Genomic DNA, 26,202 nt, shown 5'->3' on the forward strand with positions numbered 1-26,202 from the left:
AGACTACTTGCGTACAGATAGAATGTGTGATAAGGCCTCTATAGCATGTTTTCCAAAGTCTCCGGTGACGCACAGCAGGGATTAGGTCAGCTCAGTATCTCAAGGCAGGTCAACACACTCTGTTGCCATAGTTAACTAGGTCTGATTTTACGCTGATTTTAGTTAAATTGGTGCAACTTTGTGTGATGCTTTTAAATTGATTTAGACCTGGCTTATATCAGTTTTAGTTTGTCAGTAAATTTACCAGTGCATGATAAATAGAGATAACGACTTTCCACAGATACGAGTGTGTCTGTTCTGGTTCAACTAAATAGATTTTTAAACTGGTTTGTTTAAACCAGAGCAGTTTTTGGTGTGCAGACAAGCTCAAATCTTCTGTGGTAACTATCCCAAGGTCTGTATCAAGAAACAGTATTTTCTCTACTTCTACCACTGATTTCCTAATTGCATAAAGAAGTATTGAGCCAAAAAAAATTGTAGAGAGATGCAAAACTGTTGTAAAACCTGCCTGGAATTGCAAATAAAGTGCAAGAAAGATGGAGGTGCATAGAAAATCCTTCCATACAGTTTTCCTACGAGGGGGCCTTGGTGTTGAAGAGTGCTTCATTTCAAACACATGCAATTCACCTGGTTTAATAGTTTCTCTTGCCAATTTTTTAAATTTGCATTTGTGACTTCAGGGCTCATGTAAGGTCTCGTATTGTCAGCCCTAGAGATTGAAATCTAATTACAGAGCAGGTACAGCATGGAAGTGTCAACTTCTCTTCTAGGACAGGAGGGCCAACTTTGAGAGGGGAAGGAGTTCATTCTGCATGGTCTGTTTGGTCCTTGATCTCTCTGGGTATGTCTTCACTGCAAACTTAACCTGGGCTATAGCTCGGGTGTTGCCTCTAACCCCCCTTCCACCCACACAGCAACACCTCTCACATGAGCTCCAGGATGCTTTTTGGTGCTAGCAGGCACAGCTGAGGAGAGATGCTTGAGCTCAGATTTCCTTTAACCCCAGGCTGGTATTCCACCTGCTTTGCCGTGAGAACACCCAGGTGCTGTTAGGTTTCAGAGTAGCAGCTGTGTTAGTCTGTATCCACAAAAAGAACAGGAGTACTTGTGGCACCTTAGAGACTAACAAATTTATTTGAGCATGCTCGGGGATCGCAGTCCTCCAATCTATCCTACGATTCCACCTGGACTGCCCTTTCTTGTCTAAGTCCTCCCTTCTTCTGCACTGCACTTCAACCCCACATTTGCCTGCTTCATTTCTGCTGCACTTCTACAGCATTTGAACAGAGATGCTACCCAAGAAATCCTTCTCCTGTGCTGCCAGTTGGACAGAAGTTGGCCCCCACCTTCTGGTAAAGCTGTGGTGAGCTATCGGTAAGACCCATGAGAGCATTTCTGCACAGGAGCCAATGAAGGACAGACACGTTTTCCTACAGTACACTGTGAATAACTTAATAGAGTGGCCCAGTATAAGGCACTGCTAAGAACCATGAAAGAGCCTAGAAATCCATCCCAGCACATGGGCTACTACAGCACCATTGTGGATGCAGCCACACAGGTAGTGGGTGCAAAGGTAGTGCTTTGTAGTAGGGATGCTCCCAAGACTGAGCTAATCTTGCAATGAAGTCACAGCCTCTGAGACGAAGAGGGCCACTTCTGGGTTTTTTTAATGTGGACATTCATCTCTTGGGAACTGGACAGAGACACATGGCACCAGAAACAGCCTCAGATGGTAACAACTTTTAGTCTGCACCTGAATTTGTGAGGTAGAGGTAAAACATACCATTGAAACATTCCATCACCAATTCGTATCCAGTTCTTTCTTTTCAGTTGTCTGCTGCAAAAGAGTAATCTGTTTAAATGATCTCGCCCTCCCAACTCACCTGTTCATTTAACTTCATCCTGCAGTGAAGTTGTCATGCTGAATGCGGGACCTCAAAATTAATTTACAAGCCACAAGCTCAGGGCTCCGACTCCTCTGTGGGATCCAGGGCAGGGAAAACTGCATGATGAAAGAAAGGCTCTTCTTCAAATACAGAGCTTCAATAATCAGCAAGTGCAAAACACAGCCTTGTGAAGTGGATTGAGCTCTGCTCGTTGTGCGCAGGTTTGTTTGTGTGAAAATCCCTCGTTAATATTCATATTTGGATTGTTTACCTATTTTGCGCTTTGTTTCCTGAGTTTGAAAGCAAATAGTTGCTTCCTATTTCTGAGGCTGTTGCTTACAATACGCACGCACGCACATGCCCACCCTCCATTGTGGCCTAAGAATCGGTCGGGTATTTTTTTTTAATGTGCTCATGAGGAAGTTATTTATTTAAATGCGATTATTTCTCGAGTAAGATTAAGCCTTGTGGAATTAGCATGTCCCTGTAATTAACATGCTAAAAACAGGTCTCTTTGTTTCTCTTTGGGAAATGAATTCTAAAATCAATTACACACCAGTCTCAAGGGTGTGAGGCTCCATTATTTATCCATCTTTTTGTTTGAAAATAACAGATTGAAGGATTTTAAATGAGGCGCTATAGAAATACTGATTTTGTTCTTAACCGTATTTTATTCAAGAAACCGGAATATTGCTGCCTTTGAGCCAGATGAAAACCAAAGAGGGGGGAGTTTTGCTGAAACATAAACATTTATTATTATTTATTCAGATTTATACCATAAATAAGAGGGTCCTAGCCAAAACTCTCGGCACCTCTGCCACAAATTACAGGCATAAAATTAAATTACTGTTGTCGGACCCGAATCCCTAACAAACACAGAACTCCCCTCCCCCCCCCCGACAAATCTACACCCCAACCTCTGCAGCAGTCCATGCAAATTACTTCTTGAGATGTGCACTGAAGGTCAACAGACCCAGGTTTGTTTGGGGGGTGGGGTATGGAGCTCATCTCAGAGCTGAAGGCCCCTCATGGAAAGTGCTCTTCAGGTTCCCTCTTAAATCAAGGGGGAGCCAGCTTTGCTCGTGGCAACGTTGGCAGTATGGCATGAGGAAAGAGGTGGTGTCTCAATTAGAAAGATCTCAGGCCATTTGTGGATTTATAGGCCAAAGCAAACACCTTAAACTCAACCCGGAAACCATTAGGCAGCCAGTGCAGACCACAGAGCGGTGGTGTCACGCAGTGCTGCCGAGAAGCACTGCTTATAAACAGGTCATCACGTTCTGCACCATCTTAAATTTCTGGATTGGGTGATGGTGTCAGCACATCTTTGTGTAAATCACTTCTATTCTACAGGAATCGGCGTAGAGGAGAGGTTGCCCTGGTTTTGGCCTCATGAGGCCCATGTTGGCAGCATTCCAGGAGACCATGGGCTGCACTGAGTTTGTATGAAATGGAGCCAATTGCAGCTAAGATATGCCATGTCCAGACCATGTGTCAAGTATAGACACATGGTCTGGACACTGCATATCTTAGCCAGGTCTTTAACAAGTTCCTATTGCAGCTGTCAGAGATGGTTTGGAAGCTGTCTGGATTTCTGTCAAGCGTGGGGCAGTCTCTCCAGTGAATGGGGTAAACTCTGGAGGCCTGTGACCGTCTGCTGGGTTGGGTTCCAAGCATGAAATTGCCTTGGAATTTCTTCTTGGGGTGTGAGGTGGGGAGAAAAATGACTAGGAGTTCTGTTCAATTACCAGAACTGCTTGGTGATCTGTCGCTGCCAGTGCCCCAGTTGCCTTGAGCACCCTTGCTCTGCAAGAATGTGTAATCTAGGCTGTATTTGCACTTAGCTCTGTGGGGTAGACTAGTTCATTTATATTAACGCTTCTGTACCCTTCTGCTGCCTCTTGTTTTTCACTTTTGGAAATTGGAAAGTTATGGGGACCATAAAACGACTAGAGACCATGGCAATGTAAACTACAAGATTATGCGCAGACTGTGTTATGAATATAAACAATCAAACAACCGATGTTAAATTGAGGTCATCTATCTACTCAGGAATGATTTGTGATAGAACCTAAAATAACCATTACAGCAGCTACACAAAATTTGTCTGTCCGCTGCAGAGAAGTCTGATTAATAGTTTGTGTTTGTGGCCCTGCTGATACAAAGAAGGTTTGCTGATAGTATGGTGAATCTACTTCTTCAGTATACTTGTCTCCTGATTATAATTCTGCCTCGCCAACTTGATTGAGCAAATGGCTTAGTTGTTGGGTTTTTTTAGTCTGGTTCTAGGAGAAATTACCATGAGGATAATTTTCTAGTGAAAAAACTGTCTACATTAAAGTACTCAATGGAAAATTAGAGATGGATGCAATGGTGGAGGAAAGGTTTTGTAGTTTCGATTGTGAACTGTTTTGGGCATGCTTGTTTTGCGTGCAGCACCTTGCGTAGTAGAACCATGATCCTTGATTTGGGCCTCTAGGCACTACTGCATTTTAAATAATACAAACTTATTTGGATGCTACGACAGCTATTTGATAGCACTAATATGTTTTGGAGAATCTGGCGTACTTTGACCTTCATTTTTGTGTGATGAAGTATTTTGGAAAGATTTTGACTAATGAAAATAAAGTCATTTGACACTGTTTACAAGATTTCAACAATAACAGACCTAATCTAATCAGATCTAACTTAGATTGTACGATCTTTGGAGCAGGGAAGTTTGAAAAACTTCATGGACATATATGGCATTATACTAGTAATAAATCTAGATTCATAAAGTTTATTGCAGGATCCCTTAACCCCGATCACTCTAGTATTATCCAGTGACCATAGTAAAATAAGATTCTGTTTATCAGATTTTGCAATTTCTTATTAAAGGTTAGCAAGCGTGATTTTTTTTTAAATAAATGATAAATGGTCTTATAAAATTGGAGCTAAACTATTGCCTTTTCTCCCCCTTCTTTCTTTCTTTATTTTTCTATAAAAAAAAAAAAAAAAAAAAAAAAATCCTTTCATCCTTTTCCCAGGAACTCTCATCGAGTACGGAAAGTCTTGATAAATCATTCTGTTCCGTAAGTTTGGCCAGTTTTGTTCTAGTGGCTGGGTTGCCTGGCTTCCTTATTTTACAGCAGCATTTCCTCTGTGTCCTGAAATACTAATCTCTGGTCACCTTGCAATGGCCCTTAAACAGCTCTGATATTAAGCCACTCTATGTAGAACACTGCATTGCAAGAGCAGTTCTATGCCAGCATTTTATACCCAGTGCATGCATTCTATTGGCTGAGTCCTCTTGAGCTGTAGCAAAGTTCTGCTATCCTGTCTTATGCAGAGGCAAAACAGAGAAGTTGATAACATTTTGATCTGAACACGAGAATAACATTTATCCAGTTTATGCTTTTCAATAGCCTGCAGTGAAATACAAGTTAAACAGAGCTTTGGGAATTTTTGCTTGTACAATTTTGACTAAAGCAAACAAGAAGTCATGAGGGGGCCTGTAAGTTAGATATTGTAATTCGTCAATAAATACCCAGCTATGGAGATACAAAAAATTAAAAGCTTCAACGCAGGTGAATAACCTGGCTGATGATACTGAATTTTGAGTACTCATTCAAACCCGTCTGTGTGTATTCTCCCCTCTAGTTAGAGGAAATGCTGTTTCCTTAAATTTTCTTACAAGTTCTCTGCCAGATGGAATTTAATTTGCTTTTTCCACAAAAATCAGTTTTCTTTCTGTCTGAAATTCCTTTAGATCAAAACTGATGTTCCCTAATAATTCTTCTCTTATTATGAAACATTTTTCATTTTTAATCAAGGGCATCTCTCTCTCTCTAATTTGTACCATTTTCCTAACAGTGCACATTCTCTCTTTGGGATTCCTGATTGGCTTCCCATGTATTGAATATGTAGTCCATGATCAAAAATCACTTATCGAGCGCTGTGGGGTTTGTCTTTTTAATATAATTATTTACAGTGTCTTACATACCATTTTGTTAGTCAAATAATTTGAATAATGTTGAATTCCTCCTGTGTAAATGAGGTCTTTGAAATTTTCCTGACTGTATCTTGCTCCTCTAATGAGTAGATTTGAAGTCTTATCGTGTTCTAGGATTATTTCCACAGTTGCTGTGTGTGAAACGGTAAGAAAAGGATGGTAAATGAAACCTTACAGTGGGCTCATAAAGTGACTCAATGCTGTTCTTGTACAACCAATTTAGAAGCAACACACTGAACTGGGTTGGCATTTATTGATATACTAAGCCAACCTTAAAATATATACCAAGGATGATAGGGTGTTCTCAAGAGCCAATGCCAGGACTCCTGGGTTCGGTTCCTAGCTCTGCCACTGTATTGCTGCATGACCTTGGGTCGCTACATTTTTCTATTCCTTATTTTGTCTGAAAAAGAGGATAATACTTAAATACCTCCACAGGGTTGTTAGAAGGCTTAATGTTTGCAAAATGCCTTCAGATCCTTGGATAGAAGGGGCTGTAGAAGAGCAAAATGTTTTCTATATTTTATAGCGATAGTTATGTTACCTTCATATCAGTGCTTTCAGTTTTATAGTTCTCACATCAATGTTGCCTGAAGCTTGTGAGATCCACTTATCATTTAAATGCCTCTTCTGTAACCTGAAGGGACTCAGTGTGGTGTTGGCTTCTGTCTTTCTCCCTCAGGAGAGAAATCTATTCTTCAGGCTTCACTAATCATGGTTATTCATGTCAGGCTTGAACATGGCAGACCTTTATCATAGCCAGTCAGAGTCTTTGCAGACATTTATGTCCTATTTATAAACCAGCTGCAGACACATGTGCCTAGCTAATTTGCCTATGGTCTTTATACACATGCACATGTCTGAGATATGTGGTATTCCTCATAATTAACATTTTTAACTTTGAAATCTAGTGGCAGTGCACAGCTAGCTGGAAGAGTCCAGATGCCCTGTAGAACATCCGTTCTAGTCTATGCACCATTGCTCTATTTCTGTAAAGGCCCATGGCCTGCTTCTTGTGCTACACACCATCTGTAACTATTGTCTAGCTTTCAGTGTATCAGGTAGGAGTCTCTATCAGTTTAGTAGCGGAAGTGAAAGAACATGTAAGATATGATGAGAAACTGGATACAACAGAGATTCTGCCGGGTATAGCTGTGAGACAGCACCTGTGGTGTTGCTCATTTCTGGCACCAGAAAGATATAAACTGGAGGGAGCTCAGGAAAAAAAGCAAAGAAATGTGGTGAGGGAGACAGGAGGGGGATTGAATTGAGGAAAGACTAAGTGTGAAGTCCGTATAGCCTGACTAAGTGGGATCATAGCAATCTACAAATGTTTGAATACACACGCCAAGGAGCAAGAGAGAGGAATTGCTTAGAGTGGATCGAATGGGATAGGGATAGGATGGGGATATGGGGATGATATTGGAGACAAGGAAAATATAGATGGAACATTGGGAAATGCTTTTTGACAATAAGATCTCTTAGAATTGCAGAACATAAGAACGGCCAGACTGGGTCAGACCAAAGCTCCATCTAGCCCAGTATCCTGACTTCTAACAGTGGCCAATGCCAGGTGCCCCCAAGGGAAGTGGGGAGACCCCCACTGCTTGGGACACTAAAACTAAACTGGGCAAAAACCCTGGGGAAGGGACAACCTTCTGTGCAGGCTGAGAGGCTGGAGTAGATGGTACTTAGGTGAAATTAAAGATGAAAATGACCTACAATTCCTTAGGGAAGGAACATGCTTATGAGAGGACAGTTGCTAAAATAGGCAACCCAAGCACTGCTCCCCAAACCATTTTCATCCTAACTCCTGAGCAGACCACAGGGCTTGCTCCAGATCAAACCAAAATTATCTCCCCCTCTCCCCCACCCCCATCCCCACACAACCTGAGCATAGCAAATGCCTGGTTCTGATCCCTGCAAGACATTGTACTGAGCGACCTTAGCATGTCAGTTATCTGAGCTGTGTTTATAATTGGAGTTAGGCCCATTCTGGTTATTCAGCAGCATCCAGACCTAAAATGTCATGGTTTAACTTAGGCAGATTTTTTTAGGGGCCGGAGCGATTTTAAAACGTCATCAGTTAAATGTGGTGCTGTAGTATCAAGTAAGCGTTTATATTGGCCAAGGGAGTGCTAAAGTGATACTTAACTATGCTGAGAACCTGAATGAAGGAGTAAGGTTTCACTTCCACCTCTCTCTGCTTGGCCTCAGAAGTTAGTTTAATGTCGTGATCCAGTGTAAGGTAAGCTTACTGTTTACTTTCTGATGCTGGAATGCAGGGCTGCATCGGCTTAATTCAATCTGTCGGACCTTTCTGCGGTTCAGTGTCTGTTATATAGAGACGGAGCTTAGGTTGCTGGTACCATTCAAGGTCAGTGACAGTGTGGATCCAGCTGGGTGTTTACATTTTCCAAAATGGCCTCTGTAACAGGACGCAAGGGGGTATTAATTTTGCATCGTGTGTATATCTCAATGAGCTGCTTGGCACTCAGGAACTTAGCAATAACAACCAATAGGGAGGCCATTTCCTGGCAGTTCACGACTGACTGGAGGAGTTGAGGGCCTGAGGTTGCGCCGAAGGTCCATAATCCAGACAAACTTCCAGGAAGTATCTATGCAGTGTTGTTGTAGCCGTGTTGGACCCAGGATATTAGAGAGACAAGGTGGGGGAGGTAATATCTTTTATTGGACCTACTTTTGTTGGCGAGAGAGACAAACTCTCAGGCTTATGTAGAGCCCTTCTACTGAGAGCCTAGAACTTCTGAGTTCTCTTCCTGTCTAAGGCTAGGTCTACACTACAGCGGTGTTCCGACCTAAGATACGCAACTTCAGCTACGTGAATACCGTAGCTGAAGTTGCGTATTTTAGGTCGGCTTACCTGGTGGTGAGGACGGGGGAAAGCCGACCGCTGCCGCGCTGCCGCCGACTCCGCTGCCGCCTCTTGTCGAGGTGGATTTCCGGAGTCGACGGCAGAGCGATCAGGGATCGATTTTACCGCGTCCTCACGAGACGCGGTAAGTCGATCCCCGATAAACCGATTGCTACCCGCCGGATCGGCGGGTAGTGAAGACGTAGCCTGACAGTAGCTTTGTGCAAGTCACTTCCCTTCTCTCACTCTGCTTCCCTCTTCCTAAAACAGGGATGATGATATGTAACTTTGTAAATGCTTTGAGCTATAGATAAAAAGTGATTTAAGTGCCACGCGTTCGCTCACTTGAGGGGCTGTGAAGCTTAATTGGTTAATGTTTGCGAAGTATTTTGTCAAGGAGAAACATCGTATGAATGCTAAGTATTAAACAGATTAAAAACCAGGAGAATATAAGATGTTGAAGTGATGAGCTGAATTGTGCATTGCCATAGATGTACCAGTGCTCTCTCCTTAGCAGATCAAGACTTGAACAGTCCTCTTGAGGAAAGCAGGGTTTCACTCTTAGCATGCTGTTATGTTTATGCAGCTCAGAGTTCCATTCACTAATTCTCCTATTGGACACAATCATAAGTCACTACTGCAGTAACTAGGTTTTATTGAATATCTCACTAGCGTGTGCAATGCATGAAAGTTTCAATATGCATAAACTATGCTGCTTGATTTTTGTATGTGAAATTATCAGATGCACACACGCCAAAGATGAAAATTGACTTGAGCCATGAGGCACAACGAACTTTAAAATAGTAGCAATAATCATAATAAGCTATTGCAGCATTTTGGGGTTTTGGCTGAAATAGCCCAAAAGATTCTGTGGAAAAGGTGGATGGCTTCAGTGTCATGGATACTTCTGGAGGGTTAGAATATTTGTTTTGACCAGTTTGCACCTAGCCCTGCAGTGAGTATGTTAGCATCAGTGTGATGGTCAGGAACAAAGCTACCAGAAGTGCAGAGAGGTAGTTTCTGTATAGTGGACGGTGGAGTCAGGATGCCAGGCTGAAAGGTAGCATACAGACAGGGTTATTCTACTTTGGATGGGGATTGTTAAAATAGAAGATGGGACCTACATGACGTAGTTCTGATGTGTATATGCTAAAGGACCTAACATCGGATGGCGCAGAGTTTTTAAATATTCTTTCTATGCCTGGTGGTTGCAATTGATCATGCTTCCTTGGATTCTATGCAAATATTTCCTCCTATCGCAAGGACACCTATACTTTGTTAGCCAGCGTAGCTTAGTGAGGGAAAGCTGCTGTCTTCAGGAGGGTGACTATTGACTGCTTTATAGCGTGAGGTGCTACACTTACATTGAAGCATGAAAGCTTTTTGATGTGGACTACAGACAAAAACTAAACCCCTCTGCTCTTACAGAGGATGGAAAAGGACATTAATGTTAACTAGATGGCTATTTTTCTTTTTTCCCAACTTCACTTAGTCTTTCATAGTTCTAAAAGGTGCTCTGTTATAAATACCTTTTCCTTTGCTCTCTTTTCCCATGCTACATAGCTTTTGCATGTGCATTTCTAGCATGATTGGTGATGGGGGCGCTTCACAGCTTTTAATTCTCTGTCTTTAATGGCAAAATTCAACCGTCAACTTCTACCATTTCAAGTTACAGTTCAGCCACTCAAAATGAGTAGAACCCTGTTTAACCTGCAAAATACAGTAGCCACATTCACAAATGTGTTAATGGTTAAAAGCTTTAACCTGCACTTTAAGCTTGAAGTTTAATCCCACCATAAAATGGTCAGAATTCTGAGAAATATTCTCCAGATTTTGACTTGTCTTAAACCAACCCTGACAAAGTAAATGTGTGAGGCTGGTAGAATTAGAGAAAAAGATCTGGGCTCCCTCTAATGGCTCTCAAGGAGTAGAGACTTTACACTGTTGCCAGATCTGTGCTGTTGCACAGATAGATGAGTAAGTGAACAAAAATAACCATGTTAAATTAGCACCACAATGGGATTGTGGTGCGAAGATTTTTATCCCACTGGAAATGGCCAGTTTCAAGGTGAGTGAAATGCTCTAGGGAGGTTCTTGTGTTCAATATACACATTTTTTTTAGTGTCCTGTTTTACAGATGATCACCTGCTCCTTATATTCACAAGAGCATCAGACAGGTAGTAGAAGCTTTTCTTCCATGTGCAATTTATCCCAACAATTTCAGACTGACTCCTAATTGTAGAACTGTGGGTATCTTACACACACAACTGTTGCCTTATAACTCTCTTCTCCCGCTTCCTTAAAACATTTTAGCCTGTCAGACTTGCCCCTGAGAGAGAATTCATCAAATCCCTGATGGCCATCGGGAAGAGACTAGCCACTTTGCCCACCAAAGAGCAGAAGACTCAGCGTCTTATCTCGGAGCTGTCTTTACTTAACCATAAGCTTCCGGCACGCATCTGGCTTCCCACAGCTGGCTTTGACCATCATGTGGTGCGGGTGCCCCACACCCAGGCGGTGGTGCTCAACTCCAAGGACAAGGTAAGAGTGGCTGAGCAAGGAAGGTTAATTCTCTTGAAGCATTGTAAAATTAGCACTTCCCTTAAAAGCTGACTTCAGAGAACCCAGCCTGAAGAACGTAGCTCACTGCATCTTATGGATATTAAGCTAAATAAATAATCATTCACCTTCTCTTAACCAGGCATAAATAAGATTCACCTGGCAGGGTCTGTTGTCACCATATGGTACAGAGATGTAGCAGGTAGAGCAGCACATAGCAGCCCCGTTGCTTCCCTGCTATCATTGTCTGGGCTGCATCACTTAAGAAGGTCAAGGACTCGAGAGAGGTAGGAAGAGGAGTCCATGCAAGGGTAGCTGGGAGGGGAGAGTCCAGAGAAGGCTTGAGCGAGAGGAAGTTTCCCCAAAGCTTTCTAATGTTAGGTTTGAGATGTTCCTGGATTCATGTCCCTCTGAGCCACCTTCAAACCCTAGCAACAGCCCTTCAGAAAAAGGGCCAAGTTTAATGGTGGCGTAGTTTCAGTGCTGTGTGATAAGAACTGGATTTCAGCAGCATAACTCCAGTGGAAACAAATGGGACCTGCAGGCATTCAGCATCTGAGAATCCAGCCCAATAATGTCAGAAAAATCGACCAAAGAGATTAGGGTAACATTCATAGCTGGGTTATAGCTAAGCTACTGGCATCTGGGGCAGAATATAAGGCCACTCTTTTAAAGGGTTGTTTCTGCATGGCTTTGAGCTCTCTGGCAAAGCTCTTAAGCACGCAAGCGCTCCCATTAACTCCAGTGACACTACTCACCAGGGCCGCCCAGAGGATTCAGGGGGCCTTGGGCAAAGCAATTTTGGGGGCCCCTTCCATAAAAAAAAGTTGCAATACTATAGAATACTATATTCTCATGGGGGCCCCTGCAGGGCCCGGGGCAAATTGCCCCACTTGCCCCCCCCCGGGCGGCCCTGCTACTCACGTGCTTCAAGTTAAGCATGTTCTGATGTGCTTTGCGAGGTCGGTGCCAAAATGCTCAGTACCTTGCAGGATTGAGCCCTCCAAGCTCAACGTGTTTTCTTCCAGTGGTTGTAAGTTAGTTTTGCATTGATGTGAATGTTACTGATGTCTCTTAAATATCAGAATAAAATACGCACTTTGGTAATTACTCAAGGTAATTAGCATCTGACACTAAGCAGGTCTTGTTCCATTTACCTTACTCTCTGCACCAGTGCTTGTGCACTAAACAAGCTGAGATACTTCTAGTTTCAAGATATTGCAATATTATTTTATTAGATTCTCTGATTTTCAGTATCAATACAAATGACTATACTCCCCTTCCTACCTTCATCTGGAATGTAAATTAAAGATATATTTATTAGTTACATCCTTTAATCGCCTACCAGTGATGGTACCACTGAAAATTGTAGAGAGAGCACCAGGATCTAGGACTCAGAGTCAGGAACTCCCAAACGTGGCACTAACTTGGTCTGTGACACACAAACCTCTGTTTTCCCATTTGTAAAAAGACTTAGCTGATCCCCAGAGTATTTGGAAGACAGCGATTATTATTAGTCACAGGATTATGGTAGCAAGTATGAGCCCTAGTCCTGGACCAAGACCGAGGCTAAGATGAGACAGCAGGTAGATTGATTTAAGTTCAGGGTGGTTTGATGATGGAACAGTTAGATACTGGCCAGTGTTAAAAGTGAACTGCAAAGCAAGGGAGAAATGAAGGACTCAGACCCTGGCCAGTGTAAGTTGTGTCGCCCTGTGTGAGTGACATTTGTTTCTGCTTCCCTCAGGCTCCCTATTTAATCTACGTTGAAGTACTTGAATGTGAAAATTTTGACACCACTAATGTGCCGGCCCGGATCCCGGAGAACCGCATCCGGAGCACGAGGTCTGTGGAGAACCTGCCAGAATGTGGGATCACTCATGAGCAGAGGGCCAGCAGCTTCACCACCGTTCCCAACTATGACAACGATGATGAAGCCTGGTCTGTGGATGATATTGGGGAACTGCAGGTGGAGGTGAGGCAGCCAATGGTGCTGGAGCCAGACTCCCCGTCGCTAAGACTAGAAACCCAGTGGGGAAAATGAGTCCCACCCATAGAACTGTGTCCCTGTTGTAAGGGAGAGGGGACACATAGTGCAGTCTGTTCTCGGAGGGACCTCCCCTACTCAGACGGCTCCTGTTTTGGTGACTCCTTGCAGCCAAGGAGGCCTGGATGCTGTTCTCTGTGGGACATGCTACCAACATGAAGAGCAGCCAGAGCGGAGTCGCTTGAGTGGAATATACAAGGGTTTGTCTCTTTGCCAGGCTCAGCATGATGCCTCTACAGCTTTGTCTGTAATGTCTTACTCCTTCCCTTTCGGTATGTCCCGCAGTGAGAGCACGGCTGCATTCTAGAACTAGTTGGTGAACAAGGGACTTCCCAGCCGTGATCGTGGTAGGAGTAGCTGCCTGGCTTGTAAAGGAAAGGTGTGTGCAAGAGAATCTCTCTTGTGCACTGAAAGCTTTTGTACAGTGCAGCACACCCCAGGCACTGAGTGCAAACAACAACGTGAAATCTTCATCCTAACCCATTAAAATGCCGTGGCTCGGAGATCGAAATAGCAAGCCTGCCTGGAGCCCCGGATTCAAATCTTGGCAGGAGAGACTCAGTCATTCATCCTGCCAAGGTAGATAATCGAGTGCTGTGCAGTTCACCCTGTGCCCGTTCTTCTCTTTTGGATGAGACCTTAAAAATTGGGCCTGTCTGTGCTGCATGGCTATGAAAGGTCCCATGGGACACTTCTCATAGCCAGGGTTTGCCCTGCTGTTGGACAGTGTGTAAGCTCACCTCCTTCACCCTAGAAGTGGCTGCTTCAGTGGCTCTGAACATGATTAATGGATCCTTTGGACTGAAAGGTTTATAAATGTAACATTTTATCATTTTGCACTAAGGAGAACGCTGAGACTTGCTGGTCTGTAACTCAGTCTTGCGTCTCTCTTTCCAGCTTCCGGAGATGCACACCAACAGCTGTGACAATATTTCCCAGTTCTCTGTGGACAGCATCACCAGCCAAGACAGCAAAGAGCCTGTGTTCATAGCAGCTGGCGATATTAGGTAACAGTGAGCTTGTGTTGTGGCGGGGAGATTTCCCTTGCTGTAACAGGGATTCTTCAAGACCGCAGAGCCTGGAGATGGGTTTCACTGTCTTTATTTAAAACAAGCCTTTGTGTCAGGTGGGGAGGAGTAACACAGGGCATCTCCATTAAATCTCTGGAGAAAAAGCCTGTTAGTCAGTACTCCTCATCTTTCTCACTAGGCCTGAACATCAACTGCCCTGTATGTTCCTGGACTGGAGGCAGGTGAGGACTGAATAGTGGCTGTGTGTAATGGGATGTGCAGTATGAATTAATTCCAAAGCCTCTTCTAAACAGATGCACGTATTAGCTGGGTAGGGGGTTCTCTTTCACCTAAGCAAAGTTCAGTGTCAGGTCTGAGTATCTTTGAAAACTAGGAGCAAGACCAAAGTCAAAAGGTAAATTCTTCATCAGGGGAGTCAGCTGACCATTTAGTAGCCATTTGGTGATATATGTGGTGTGAGCATGCATGTTACAACAGATTTGAGATCTCAGAAGCTAAATAGGCTTAGGCCAGGTCAGTACTTGAAGGCACGATCTCCAGGGGAAACATGAAGCTACAAGAGCTGGAGTTGATGGTTCGGTTGGTGAAGTTCTTCTTTTGAGATGGTACTTGATGCAGCCTCTTAGCTAGCTTTAGGAGGTGCAGTGTTGCTGAAAATTGGCTCACTTGAATGAGACTGAAGACTGTGGTTCTGCCCATGTGTGTCCCAAAGACATAGTGGTGTAAGCCCCATTTTCCTAATTTGAAGGAGTAAATTCAGCCCATGGAAAATCAACCTCTGCTGTTTCCGTTAGATACAGCATTCGTTTTCATCCCCTACCTTAAACTGTTGTGTAGGATTGTTGCACTGTTAAACAGCTGTTATGTTCCACTCCAAAGCGGGGTCTGCACGTCAGTGATGGGTGAAGTGATCCCTGACAATTCAAGCTTTGTAAGGTGCTTTGGGCTAACGTGTGTATGATGGTATTGCATTGTCACTGAAACCTCTCTCTTGTGGAAAGCAGACTTGTATTTTTAATGACTTTACTTCCTAGACGGCGCCTCTCAGAGCAGCTCGCACACACCCCAACAGCTTTCAGGAGGGACCCTGAGGATCCTTCTGCTGTTGCCCTGAAGGAGCCCTGGCAGGAGAAAGTCAGGTATGAGTGAAGGAGGTGGGTGGGGTACATGGGAAAGCTGAATCGCCCCATTCCTCTAATAGGTCCGTGTTGAAATCCCAGCTACGTCTCTATGGAATAGCTTCCCTTGTGGCCGCCTGTGCTGATTTGCTCTGTAAGTAAATGTGGGGCCTCAGCTTTGGGCCCTGGCTGCCTTTAGGGAGCAAATAGTGACTCAGATTCAGTATTTTCAAAACAAAAGGTCACAGCAGTGATGGATTTAGGCTCGGTGTTCCAGGGCGCTCTGAGTCCCGCAAGCTTGGTGCTTGGCTGATTCTTTTGGAGGGGGTGTGATTGTGGGTGGGAGGGGAAGTGATAGAAAAGGGCCTTATTTCCTTCCAGTGCTGCTTAATTCCTGCCGCTGTATAGTTTGGCATCTTCTCTGCTTGTTTAACATTGATCTGTGGCACTTGGTCAGGGCCCCGTTGTGTCAGTGCTGTACAAACATAATAAATGACTGTCCCGGCTCCAAGAACTGACAGTCCTAAAGCCCCAAGTCAGCAAAGCACTGGAGACTATCCCTGTTTAGCAAAGCATTTAAGCACATGCTAGCAGTGAAAGAGAAACATCCCTAGCCTAGAAATTCTTGAATCGAAATCCACCTCTTGGTACTGACTTACCGCTGCTGTCTTGTTACGACGCTGTTGTGCTAGGCTCTTTCCAGAGATACCATGGAGCAGGCAGAGGCTCTCCTCGGTCTTTAACCCTTTGCGATTTCCCCACAGGCGGATCAGGGAAGGCTCCCCTTATGGCCATCTTCCAAACTGGCGCCTCCTCTCGGTGATTGTCAAATGCGGAGATGACCTCCGGCAAGAGTTGCTAGCGTTCCAGGTCCTTAAACAACTGCAGGTAGGAAAAGAGCAAGACACCGCCCACTAGTGCTGTGGGTTTGTAAACGCAGCTCATTGGTGCGTTTGACTCACAACACTCTCTCTTTCAGTCTATTTGGGAGCAGGAGCGCGTGCCCTTGTGGATCAAGCCATACAAGATCCTCGTCATCTCCGCAGACAGCGGCATGATCGAGCCGGTTGTCAACGCAGTGTCCATCCACCAAGTCAAGAAACAATCCCAGCTCTCGCTGCTGGACTACTTCCTCCAGGAGCATGGCAACTACACTACCGAAGCATTTCTGACGGCCCAGAGGAACTTTGTGCAGAGCTGTGCTGGCTACTGCCTGGTGTGCTACCTGCTACAGGTCAAAGACAGGTGGGCCCTGTGTGTTGGAGTGAAGAGGCTGCAGTCCGAGCACAAAGAATTTCCATGCCATCCTTGCCCATCGGGCCTTGGGACCAACCCCTGTAGGGCGGCAATCAGGGAATTGCTGTCTTGAGTATTGACCCTTAGAGAAGTGTATTAAACCCCCCAAAGCGGGTAGTAAGGTTTGAAGGACTTTCCAAAATGGCATCCATTATTCAAGGTTCCATTTCCCTCATTCCGTGTCCTCTCTCTCTCCCCGCTGTATGCATCAGGGAATCCCTGAGAGCAGTGGCATCCTTTCATGGTGCTTGCTGGGGAATCAGAACAGTGGGAAGTGGCTGGTGTGTGACCATAGGGGGAACCTGAAATTTGAGTAATGAGAGTTCGTTTGTGTTGAAGCCGGGCGGCTTGGAGCGTTCGCTGTGTAATTGCAGGGCTGTTCTGTAAGCAATAAACTCCCATATATGTACCTAGTTAAAACGTAATTTTTTTGGTAGTGTTGTACAAGAGGCAGAGAATGTACAGCCCTGTGTGTACTTGACATTAACAGGTGATGCTGCTGGCTTAAACTGAAGCCAGTACCTATTTGTTTTGTCAGTGCTCAAGCAGTTGCTCCTCCGCATTGGGTGAGGACCTTTCAGCTCTTTACTGTGTGGGTGCGTGGTTCTCCAGCTGGCAAGGAGGTGGTGTCTGAAATATGAGCTCGTTGATAGTTTTCTCTCTCGTTCTCGTTCCCCTTCAAGGCACAATGGCAATATATTGCTGGATGCAGATGGACACATCATCCATATAGATTTTGGGTTCATTCTCTCCAGCTCCCCCAGGAACCTTGGCTTCGAGACATCTGCCTTCAAGCTCACGACGGAGTTTGTTGATGTAAGTGAGCTATAGCTAAATTCTGCCAGGAAGGAAAAGGGTCTTGAGGTTTGAGGCACAGGATCAGGAGCCAGGAAACCTGAGTTCTGTTCCCAGATTTGGGAGGGTGTGCAGTCTAGTGGTTAGAGCAGGGGACTGGAACCCCAGACTCTTGGGTTCTCTTCCATACACACTTCCTCTGTGATCTTGGGCAAATCCCTTCTTCTCTATGCATCAGTTTCCCCATCTGTACAGAGGGGTGATTCCTACTTCTTGTGGAAGAGTAGTTACGAGAATTGTAATTGATTTCTGCAAAGTATTCAAATGAACGGCACTATAGAAGAGACAATTCTTATTCCTAAAGCACTCTCAGATCCTAGGAAGAAAGTTGATCTAGAAGTGCAAAGTCTTACCATAAAGTTAGAGCCTTCAAATAAAGGTGCCTTTTTAAATAATTCCTGATGTGCTTTCCCCGCTGCCTTTGCTGGCAGGGCTGCTGTTGGAATTTCCTTTTGGCATGTCACTAGAACCCGTGCTCACTGTCTGATCTGCTTTCCAGGTCATGGGCGGTCTGGACGGTGATATGTTTAACTACTACAAGATGCTGATGCTGCAAGGCCTCATCGCTGCCCGAAAGCACATGGATAAAGTCGTGCAGATTGTGGAGATAATGCAGCAAGGTATGGCACTGCTTTCCGGCCTCATGGCTCCAACCTGCTCTTACACACGACAGGACACCGATGGGCATTTCACACACCTGTGCTGTGAAAGGGGAGACTGCTAAGGCTAGATGCAGAATTTTTCTCCCCGTCTCTGCCCTCCAAATGGTCTTTCTTTTCATTGTGCAGCATTGGGCAAGTGTTCCCACATGGAAAACAGACATTCAACACCACATGAAAATCTGGCAGTTCAGACAATATTAGATCTTCGTGCGAGACCCATGATGCATCCGCATAAGACCATTTGAATTGTAGCGATTTGAATCTAGAGGATGCGTGGAGGAGGTCTTGTGTAATGGTGAGAGCGGGGGATTGGGACTCAGGTCACCTGGGTTCTGTTCTCAGCTCTCCCACTCACTCTGCGTGACTTTGGAAGAGTCATTTAGAGGCTGATTTTCAGAAGTGCCGAGCAGCACCCGTAAGTCCAGCTTACGTCAATGGGAGCAGCAAGTGCTCTGACTTAAATTTTCCCTTAAGTGGGGTCCCTGCCTCTCTGAAGGCGGTGTGAGGATTAGTGCATAGAAAGCCCTTTAAGCTCCTGTGAGGAAAAGAACTAGAGGAGAATTATCATGACACTCCTGAAAGCATTGCCTAGAACTAAGCGTTCAGTCAAATTGCTAATGCTGGGAAACGGCAGCATGCTTTGAGCCTATCTCATTCTGTGTATGTCGTCTAACCTACTATTTAACTACTGTGTGTGGGGGGGTTCTGTGGAAAGATAAATAGGTTTGGCAGGACCGAGCTTCTGAAGAGCAGGCACCTCGCTTGCTGATCTTGACTCCTTTATGTAAAATGTAATTTGCAACGTTGCCTGCCACGGGGAAAATTGTTTGTCAATCGTAATGCTCCTGCGGCCGCTTGAAGTGTGGCGAGAAGCAAGCCAATAACTGAGTGTGTGTCAGTTTGTCCTCTAGATTGCCAGAGATGTTACGGAGAAAGTCAGCAGAGCCAGGTCCATACGGTAGCGCAGGTCATCTGTGAGTGTCAGGAAGCAGAATAGAATATTCACAGATAAGTTTGCTATTGTATGAGATCTTAAAGGGGCTAGCAGCCCGGTGCTCCCCAACTAGTAGTGTATGCACTGAGACTGGCACTCTGAGCTCCCCCCCACCCAATCCTCATGAGGGGAACCGCTGTGCAAGGATGGGGGTGCCACTGCTGCCTGCCCTCCATCTAGCTGTGCATGTTCAAACCTGCCATGGAGCTCTGCTTTTTCTTGCAGGCTCCAGGCAATGTCCAAGCACAGTGGCAGGTTAGAGCAGCCCCAGTTGAGTGGGAGGGGGGAGAGGTTGGCTGGGACAGCTGAGATCTTAGTCTGATAAATGTTCCACTCTATCAACCTCACTGCGGCAGAATTATATTCACTACATTCCCCTTACAGGACCAGGGAAACTGTCCCTAACGCAGGGGTGGGCAAACTTTTTGGGCCGAGGGCCACATCTGGGTGGGAAAATTGTATGCAGGGCAGGGGGTTGGGGTGCGTGAGGGAGTGCAGGGTGTGGGAGGGACTGCGGTGTTCAGGAAAGGGCTCAGGGCAAGGGATTGGGGCAGAGGAGGGGTGTGGGGTGTACGAGGGGGCTCAGGGAAGGGGGTTGGGGTGCACAGGGGTGCAGGGTGCGGGAGGGGGCTCAGGGCAGGGAGTTGGGGTGCAGGAGGGGTGCGAGGTGTAGGCAGGGGGCTTAGGGCAGGGACTTGGGGGGCGGGGTGCAGGCATGGTTCGGACTCTGGCCCGGCGCCGCTTACCTAAAGCAGCTCCGGGGTGGCAGCGGCGCGCGCCAGGGCAGGCTCCCTGCACGCCTGCCCTGTCCCCGCGCCACTCCAGGCAGCGCTGTGGCCCCTGAGGGAGGCAGGGGCGGAGGGCTCAGCGTGTGCTGCCCTTGCTGCACCTCCAGGCACCTCCCCCAAAGCTCCCATTGGCCACGGTTCCCCGTTCCCAGCCAATGGGAGCTGCGGGGGGCGGTGCCTGGAGGCAAGGGCAATGCACGGAGCCCTCTGCCCCCTCGCCTGGGGGCCACAGGGAAGTGGTGCCAGCCGCTTCTGTAGAGTGGCACAGCGCCATGGGGGGGCAATCCCGTGGGCCAGATCCAAAGCCCTGAGGGGCTGGATCCGGCCCGCGGGCGTAGTTTGCCCACCCGTGCCCTAACGCAAACATTCAGGGGATGCATCACCAAGCTACAGTTTTGCAGCTCGGATCCTGTGGTCAGGTCGTCTAATAGTTAGAGCAGAGAGTATTGGGAATCTGGGTTCTGTTTCCAGCCTGGTCATAGCAGAGGGAAAAGGAAATCAAAAATGTTGTAGATATTGTAACTTTATTTCCCTACTATAACACACTTAGCTACCTAAATTAGAGGAGTGGAAATAACCATCCAATCTTATACCATTGCACAGTGGAAGGTCCCACCTAGCTGTAAGTGAATTGGGACTGTTCCCCTTTAAAATTACACAGAGGGCAATCACCAGTCTTAATCTATTTCATTGTTTCGCTGGACATTCAAATCAGTGTTTTGATGATGTCTACACAGTGCCCTCTCTCTGCATTGTGTTGCAGTCTCTTACTCCTAGCTAGTTCGCAGCTCTCCCTGCAGCAAGTAACCAGGCTTGAAGCAGTTCGTAGATTCATAGAGGTTAAGGCCAGAAAGGACCGTTATGACCACGTAGTCTGACCCCCTGCAGTCCTCAAACATAGTTACCACCCCAGTACATTAAAAACACCGTTTACCTCCACACACACACTCCCAGTTACGGAGAGAGTTACAACCTCATTCATCAGTTCTACTTGCACACTGACCTCTGCACGCCTGTCTGGCCACTCAGGCTAGAGCCCAGCTACCAGCAGCCTTGTTGGACCATTTCCAAATGACTTGTTGCTGGTGTGGTTCAGCACTTCCTTTGCAGTTCTATATCCCAGACTGTAAAACCCTCCAGCGCCAAGCAAGGATGCTGCACACATGCAGAATAACTAGTTGGTAACCCTCACCCTGAATCAGCAGCTCTTCCTCCCTCCCTCCCCTCTCCCGCTGCATTTGGCTGAAGTTTCACGGCAGGGTGAGTTGGGAAGAGCCCGGGTTAGGGTATCACAGTTCAAAGTCTGTGTGGTGCAGTGGGGGAAGGAAATGGGGAATCAGTCACATTCCTCCACTGGGCACCTGTTTCAAGCATCCACCGAGGTATTCCTCACCTGGCAGAGACTGGCTTTCAATTACACATCAAACAGTATTGTATCGGAATCCTCGGGGGACTTTAAAGTGGTCGCTTAAGAAATTGGGGGTTGTCCGTTCGTTCGGGCTTTGCCTACTTTTCTGTATTAGCTCCTTAACTAGACTGCCTTAAGCACCACTCAGCACACAACCATAACATTGTGTCAGCCGGTCTGTTAACCCTAGCCTGGACGAGTTAGCCACTCCCAGTTGATGGGTGAAATGTATGTCCTTGCTTATACTGAAGACCAGCTCTCCAGCTGCTGTGAATGGCTGCAGCTCCGTTGGAACTAGTGGGGCCAGATCCCCAGCAGGCATATGTCTGTGCAACTCCATTGGAGTTGATGGTGCTACTCCGTTTTACACCAGCTGACCGTGTGGACCAATGCTGTGGTTGTGAACACATGTTCTTGTCGCTTCCTAGTGCAGACAAGACCTTAAAGGGACCCTCTGTGCAGGTTTCCCTGTCATTACTAGACAGCAGTTGCAAAACGTGCCTCCCAAACCAGGCTGCTCCGACTCTCAACTATTCTGTGTAAGTTCTTCCCGCTGCTTTGGAATTCGCTGTTAACTCTGCTCCTCGTCTCCTCCTCTGTCCCCATGTGTTAGGTTCTCAGCTGCCCTGTTTCCATGGCTCCAGTACCATCCGCAACCTGAAGGAGCGTTTCCACATGAACATGACGGAGGAGCAGCTGCAGTTGCTCATTGAACAGATGGTGGACGGCAGCATGCGGTCGATCACCACCAAACTCTATGATGGCTTCCAGTACCTCACCAATGGCATCATGTGACGGCTGCGCCCCTGCCACCGACTCGAGGATGGCTTTTGTCGCGGCCACAGTGCCCAGCTGGAGACCTACCACCTGGCCGAGGGAAAAGGTCTTGCCCCCTGTGGTGAAGGGAGCCGAGCAGTAGCACCTCCTGGGTGCCGGGTTTACCGGACTCTCAAACCAACAACAACAAAAAACAGTGTTCAGAGAAGCGAAATCCACGCGTGAAATTGACTAAAACAAAAAGGATCATGTGGCAACCATTGCGATCACGTTTAATGTGACCGCGGGGTCCAGGCGTTGGTGAGACAAAGCCATCAGCGCTATGTGGACAACAGAGCATCTGCTAGACACCAGAACCATGTGTACATCAGTTCCTCCCATCTTTATTTCAGTATTATGCCTGTTGATGTCCTGTGAACTCTTCCACGATCTCATAAATGTTTAGGGCCTGGGGTGGAGGGGGCCAAAACCATCCTCCTCCCTGAGTCTGGTATTTGCCGATATTTTGAGCCTTCTGCTAGCACCACTTGAATGCAGTTGAGTTGAATCCCCATCAGCCCCCAACCCTGCATGTTCCTGTACAGCATCGTCAGCATTATTTGACTCTCCTGATGGTGGTTTGGCTTTTTTCACCCTTTGCACATTTTAATGTAAGTTTAAGTTGCAAGTTAGACAACAAATGTGTCTTGAGATCATAGGTGACTAGACACAACCCATGTAGCACAGTCTTCACCTTCTGGAGCATATAGGGTTATTAGGACTTAGATATTTTTGTTTCCTTTCATCCACATCTCTCATAGTCTAGCCATGCAACCGCATGCCCATCTGTCTTTCTTTGGGCACCTTTTTGACTTTGTTCCACAAATCTGGGGCTGTGAAGCTTTCCCCTGCAATAATACCAGACTGAATGCTTCATGGGTTTGTGCCACACTGAATGTCTTGTCCTTGGCTGATGATCCCTGAACTCACACTGCCTTGAACTCAGCAGCGGGGCTACACATCGCTTTGTGTGTGGGATCCGCACAGGGGTTACATTTCCGTGGATGATAAGTTTTTACATCTACCTGGATCGGACCTCTAAATGCAGAATGTTCCCCTGGAGGTTATAACCTGTCCCATCCCTCCTCGGTGGTGTACTTTGCCCTGAGCCAAGTTGCATGGCTCCCAGGGAGTGAGGCAAAACGTGGACTGATGTTGCTAGTTCTCTCCCTAGGGTAACTGAAGGCCAGTCTAGGCTTATTATCCATCTTACCTTGCTAGCATACCTAGCTAGAGTTCAGGAGACAGGATGATCTTTAGTTTTGCGGCAAGCAGGGCATAGCTAGTGCCTTTTTTCAGTTTGAAGTAAAGAAGTGATCGTGCTAATTTTTCATCCCCAGAAACAGGTCAAAAGCAGATGCTGACAAGCACAAAGTTATTGCAAAGAACCAGTAGAACGCAGCTGTGAAGTCGTGAGTCCAGGCTGTTTGGCATATAGATCCAGGGCACGGAAATAACTCTCTGCTGGGCTGATTTCATTTTAAAAACTCCCTTTCCGCTACTGTCCAGCTGAGAGCATCTGTACTTTATAAAGAGCAACAAGGTTTGATTTGTTGAAGCTTCTCCATTTCTCTGTATTAATATAACTCTATTCAGACACAAGTCCCCACCCTTTTCCTGTCTCCCCTCAGTGTATTCAGACTTCCTGCAGCTGCTGATCAGATGGTGGAATCCCCGGTACTACCTGAGTGTGTGTGATTTGTTACCTCAGTCCTTGTTCTCCTCCACCCCCCATTGACTCCTGTTGTGGACTCTCATGTTAATAGGTGTGTTTGTTTAGTGCTACTTTGCCATGTTGATTATTTAGCATTTTTTGAACTGTATTTTAACATTATGGGATAGAGGTTTCTGGCAGGAAGAGGCAGTATTTCCAAGTTTTGCGACCAGAAGTTCAAACCACTGTGTACCCTCCTGCAGCCCAACAGATGAGCAGCGAGCTAGGCTTAACTGTCTCCCAACTGCAGTTAAAAGACACAGGTGGGGGGGGGGGGCATAATCTTCCATCACTCTCTGTTCTCAAAACCAGTTATTCTTGTTACCAGTTTGGAAATGGATTGGCAAAACGTAAGTTATGGCTTTTTACTGTCCGCTGAAGGAATGATGAAAGGTCTGAAACTCTTCTCCTCCTCTGTTTGCACACACACACACCCCCATGCTTTAATTTCCACCGATCCTTTGAGACTGAATCCTTCGTTTGTGTTACGGAGTCTGCTTCATTTCCTGAAACATTGACTTTGTGAAGAGTGGGGAACGCTTGGATAGCAATATTCTCATCCTTGCAGAATAGAAAAGGACCTAGCACTAGTTTCATTACAAAAAACAAAACAAAACACTGACCTAGTTTGTTTGTCCATTCTGTTTTTTAATTTTTCCCCTTCAGTTCCTCCTTGTAACTGCGGTTGTCACCCAGCTGTTCCCGGAGCAGCCAGCAATGGCTCGGAAAAGGGGCCGTAGATTTTAAGGAACAATCTGAATGTCTGTGGGAAAGACCCAACGTTGCAGCGCCAGAGGGGTGGAGCTAGAAATGATAGAATTGTTTGGATGATCAGTGTGTGGGGCGGGGTGGTATTGCTCTAATAGAAGGACAAAAAGTAACTATGAAGGTTGGAAAAATTAGTGATACTTGTCACATTTTGTAGCACAGAAGCAGATTTGCAGGCTGCTGTGTTGAATGGGGTTACACTTCTGTAATCAACCTGGCAGTGGTAATTCTGAGGGTAGCAATTTGTAGGAGCAGCCCATGACGTGTTGGTCATTTTGGCTACTACTAAATTTCGGAGCAGAGAAAGGATCATTTTAAAACTTAGCAATTGGCTTGTTTTTTTGGTGGGGATCACTGGGATTGAACTTTTGGGTCACATTTAGGCTTCGTTTACTCATTTGTATGTCACTTAACAGCCTGTTGAATTGTCAGGAAACTGCTTTAGTTGCTAACTTCATGTTTCAGCTCCTGCCGCGACTCAAGCTTGTTTGGCTGTAAAAAAGCCCCAAGCAGACACTTCAAATGACTCCATCTTGCTTCTTAGCTCCCCCCTCTGCGTTTATACTGACCTGGAAATGAACGGCAACCAGGTTCCCCTTTAATGTAGCAAATGACATACGGATACCCAATGATCGGATGTACTGAGCCCATAGTAGCAGCATTGCTGCAAGTAGCAAGTGAAATGGTGTCCCTGTATACAAGTTACCCAGCCAGTTGGGTGACTTCTGCAGATTGTTGCTACATAATCTGGATGGGAGCCTATGGAATGTAGTTTTCATTTAACATCCTCATGGAGAGTACGTTTGAACAGCTAAAAGGGGATGGGCTGCTTGACCGCAAGAGGAGAGGGACAAAAATAAGATCCTAATAGGCCATAGGAATGGCCTCTCCTTGAGCGGAGGCGAACACCCTTTCTGACAGCTGCTGCTGGCTACACGGACTGTATGTGAACCTTTCAATGTGTGGGGATTTTTTATTTTCCTATTCAGTAAGGATGGGCCAAACTCAGAAATAAAATATACAACCAGAACTTGATTTCTAATAAAATGTCCTTTTTAAAAAAACAAAATCTGGTGCAGAAATTGTTGATTGCGTCTCGTTAATTGCTGACGGCTTAAGAAAAAGCTTCAAGGGGAAAGCTCTGGTGGGAAAGATTGCTTTGCGCTTCCTATGTATTCCAAGCCTGCCTCTTTCTATCACACCCCTAGGCTTGCATAAAACAGATTAAATGCATGTAGTCGAGTTTGACCCCGAAGGACCCCTGGGGGCAGATCTTGAACTTAACCGCGGCTTTCAGGGCAGATCTAGTTTTTTTTTAACCTCCTTTGAATACTAATCCTCGTCAGAGGATTTCCAAGCACTACACACAGGTGAGTAAGCATTATCCTCATTTT

The 26,202-nt window shown here is 45.9% G+C and overlaps 1 protein-coding gene across 1 annotated transcript; it reads left to right on the plus strand.

The window, feature by feature from the left end:
* Positions 1-4,916: 4,916 nt before the first annotated feature.
* PI4KB (phosphatidylinositol 4-kinase beta) lies at positions 4,917-25,854 on the plus strand. The gene is made up of 10 exons (XM_026656261.1): positions 4,917-4,957; positions 11,066-11,293; positions 13,059-13,286; positions 14,256-14,365; positions 15,424-15,528; positions 16,272-16,395; positions 16,487-16,752; positions 17,487-17,619; positions 18,158-18,278; positions 22,124-25,854. The coding sequence occupies exons 2-10, from the start codon at positions 11,108-11,110 to the stop codon at positions 22,303-22,305; spliced, it is 1,455 nt and encodes a 484-aa protein (XP_026512046.1). The 5' UTR covers positions 4,917-4,957; positions 11,066-11,107; the 3' UTR covers positions 22,306-25,854.
* The last annotated feature ends 348 nt before the right edge of the window (positions 25,855-26,202 follow it).

This window comes from Terrapene carolina, unplaced genomic scaffold, assembly GCF_002925995.2.
Source record: "Terrapene carolina triunguis isolate 2854851 unplaced genomic scaffold, T_m_triunguis-2.0 Scaffold227, whole genome shotgun sequence".
Lineage (NCBI taxonomy): Eukaryota > Metazoa > Chordata > Testudines > Emydidae > Terrapene > Terrapene triunguis.